At 36.3% G+C, this 2,425-nt stretch overlaps 1 protein-coding gene across 1 annotated transcript; it reads right to left on the minus strand.

Annotated features, from left to right (window-relative positions):
• Window positions 1-1,418: 1,418 nt before the first annotated feature.
• Window positions 1,419-1,985, minus strand: LOC120237793 (LYR motif-containing protein 2-like). The gene has a single exon (XM_039241218.1). It carries the CDS (start codon window positions 1,964-1,966, stop codon window positions 1,700-1,702), a length of 267 nt encoding a protein of 88 aa, XP_039097149.1. The 5' UTR covers window positions 1,967-1,985; the 3' UTR covers window positions 1,419-1,699.
• Window positions 1,986-2,425: the final 440 nt, after the last annotated feature.

The following is a 2,425-nucleotide window of genomic DNA, read 5'->3' on the forward strand; positions in this document are numbered from 1 at the left end:
TTCTGCATGGAATTTTTTTTTTTTATAACACATCAGTTATATTGGACTAGGAGGCCACCCTCCTCCAATGTGACCTCATCCTAATTACTTACATCAATAATGAACCTGTTTCCAAATAAGATGTCATTCTCAGGTATTGGCATTAGGGCTTCAATATATATTTTGGGGGAACATGATTTAGCATACAAAATATTAGGAGAAACTTTTTAAACCTCAATTTTAATATTGTCTACAATGAGATAAGTCATCAGCCCAGGGTCCTAAACATGGTCATGTAAGTTATAGATTGAAGCAAATAGGGGCATTTTTCATAGATTAAAAATATGTTCTTGAAACTTGGAACACCATAATTAATCAGCAATACGATGTTGCAGCTATACAAAATTACAGAGCAGAGACATTTTTATGATATGGGAAATATCCATATTATGTTAAATAAATAATAATTACATTATTATACTATTTATTCAATTAAAATATATTCTGTCTTCTTAGCTATGTGCCGAAGGTTCAGATATTCGGGCTTCACACATGAGCTTACAGTCTGTAAGGGAAGAAGTAAATTGATAGTTATTGAAATTATTAATTTGTCATAACTGTAACTATAATTGGTATGGTAAAGAAAGCTAGGGTGTTATAAAAACATATGCACTTGGGAGAAATAAATTTCAAATTATCTTTGTCATTTTATTTTATTTTATTTTTTTATTTTTATTTTTTTTTGCTTCTTAAAACAGCTTTATTGACTTACACAACAGTTTTATGTGTCAATTATATATCGGGGGGGGGGGAAGAATCAGTAAAACCTAGCTTTGTTGAAGCAGAATTCACATACCACACATACAAAATGTACAATTCAGTGGGCGTGAGTATATTCAGAGTTGTGCATCCAACACCACAATCTAATGTTAGAGTGCTTTCCTCATCCAGAACAGGAACCCCATATCAAATTTTTCTCCATGCTGTCTACAGCCCCAAGCAAACACCTCTTTCTGTCTACTTCAGACAGTTCATATAAATGGAATCCTACAATACGTGATCTTCTGGGACTGGTCTTGGGGTTCATCCGTGTATAGCATGTATCCGTACTTAATTCCTTTTTTTGCTAAATCTATGGACATCTTATTTAATCACTTATCAGTTGATGGGCATTTGGTTTGCTTCTACTTTTTGGCTGTTATGATCTGTACAAGTTTTTTGTAGAAAGGTTTTCAGTTCTCTGGGTTACAGACCTAGGAGCAGAATTGTTGAACTTAATTTCTAAAGCAGCTGACAGTCTGTTTTCCAAATTGGCTGTGCGGTTTTCTATTCCCACAGCTAGGTATGAGAGGTCCAATTTCCCTACATCTCTACCACCATTTGTTATTATCTTTTTAATTAGTTATTCCAGCTGATCAGGATACTGGCTCAATGTGGTTTAGCTCTGTATTTCCCAGATAGTTAAGGGTATTGATCATCTTCTGTGCTGACCACCTATACTGGTTTTTGCTGCTTAAACTGCTGACACATCCAAAAACATTTTCAAAATACATAGTTTTCAGTGTTCAGGCAATTGTTCTGATGTGCTTTTCTTTGCTCTGACATGCCATGCTCCATGTTCTGTATTTTCCCAAGTCCTGTACAGGCTGTCCATCATTGAGTCTAATCAGCTGGACAACATACATGGAGACTTTGAAAATCTTTCAGAATAATGCTATAGTTAAGATTTTGCCAAAGCAAGTGTTCTTTCTAACTCCTTGAGCTGCATATTGCCTTGAGTAATCATCATCCGGATTGAATCCTCTTCGGTGGCATTTTTGTTTCTTTTGAATTCTTCCCTTGCCCAGTCCTTCAGGTATTTGCGATCAGAATCGTTTGGAACTTGCCGAATTGTTTGCAAAATCCTTCTGTAGAGCAGGAGAACTTGTTGCCTTCTCAGGAACTGCTTTAGTGTTAGAGTCGCCGGGGGTAACCTGGAAGTGGCCATGTCCTCCAGGCAGCGTGGGTCCCCCTCTATCTTTGTCATTTTAATACAAAAATAAAGACGAGCTATTTGCATTTTGGAAGAATACATTAAAGCATGAATTTATGTATTAAATAAATGGTGGCTATACAAGTTATGGCTTCTTGTTTCATAAGTTTTGGGTAGTATATTTATTTTAAGAATTCCCAATTAATTACTCAAGCATCCTTTGGTTTCAGTGGCATCTCATAGGACTAAGCATAAAATCTAAGCTTCTTTTCTATGGCTTGTAAATCTTGTCTCCATCTTTAGCCTAATCCCCTATCATAGACCTTCCATTCTCCTCTCCAGCCACACTGGTATTATTTCTATTCCTTGTTCTGGTCTTAGGGCCTTTGCACTTGCTGTTTTTCCTATGTAGAAAGCTCTTCATCCAGATCTTGGACAAGGCAACCCTCTGCTCATTATCTGAGTGGACATTCC

This window comes from Hyaena hyaena, unplaced genomic scaffold (assembly GCF_003009895.1).
Source record: "Hyaena hyaena isolate Hyena2069 unplaced genomic scaffold, ASM300989v1 scaffold_190, whole genome shotgun sequence".
NCBI classification, from domain to species: Eukaryota; Metazoa; Chordata; class Mammalia; order Carnivora; family Hyaenidae; genus Hyaena; species Hyaena hyaena.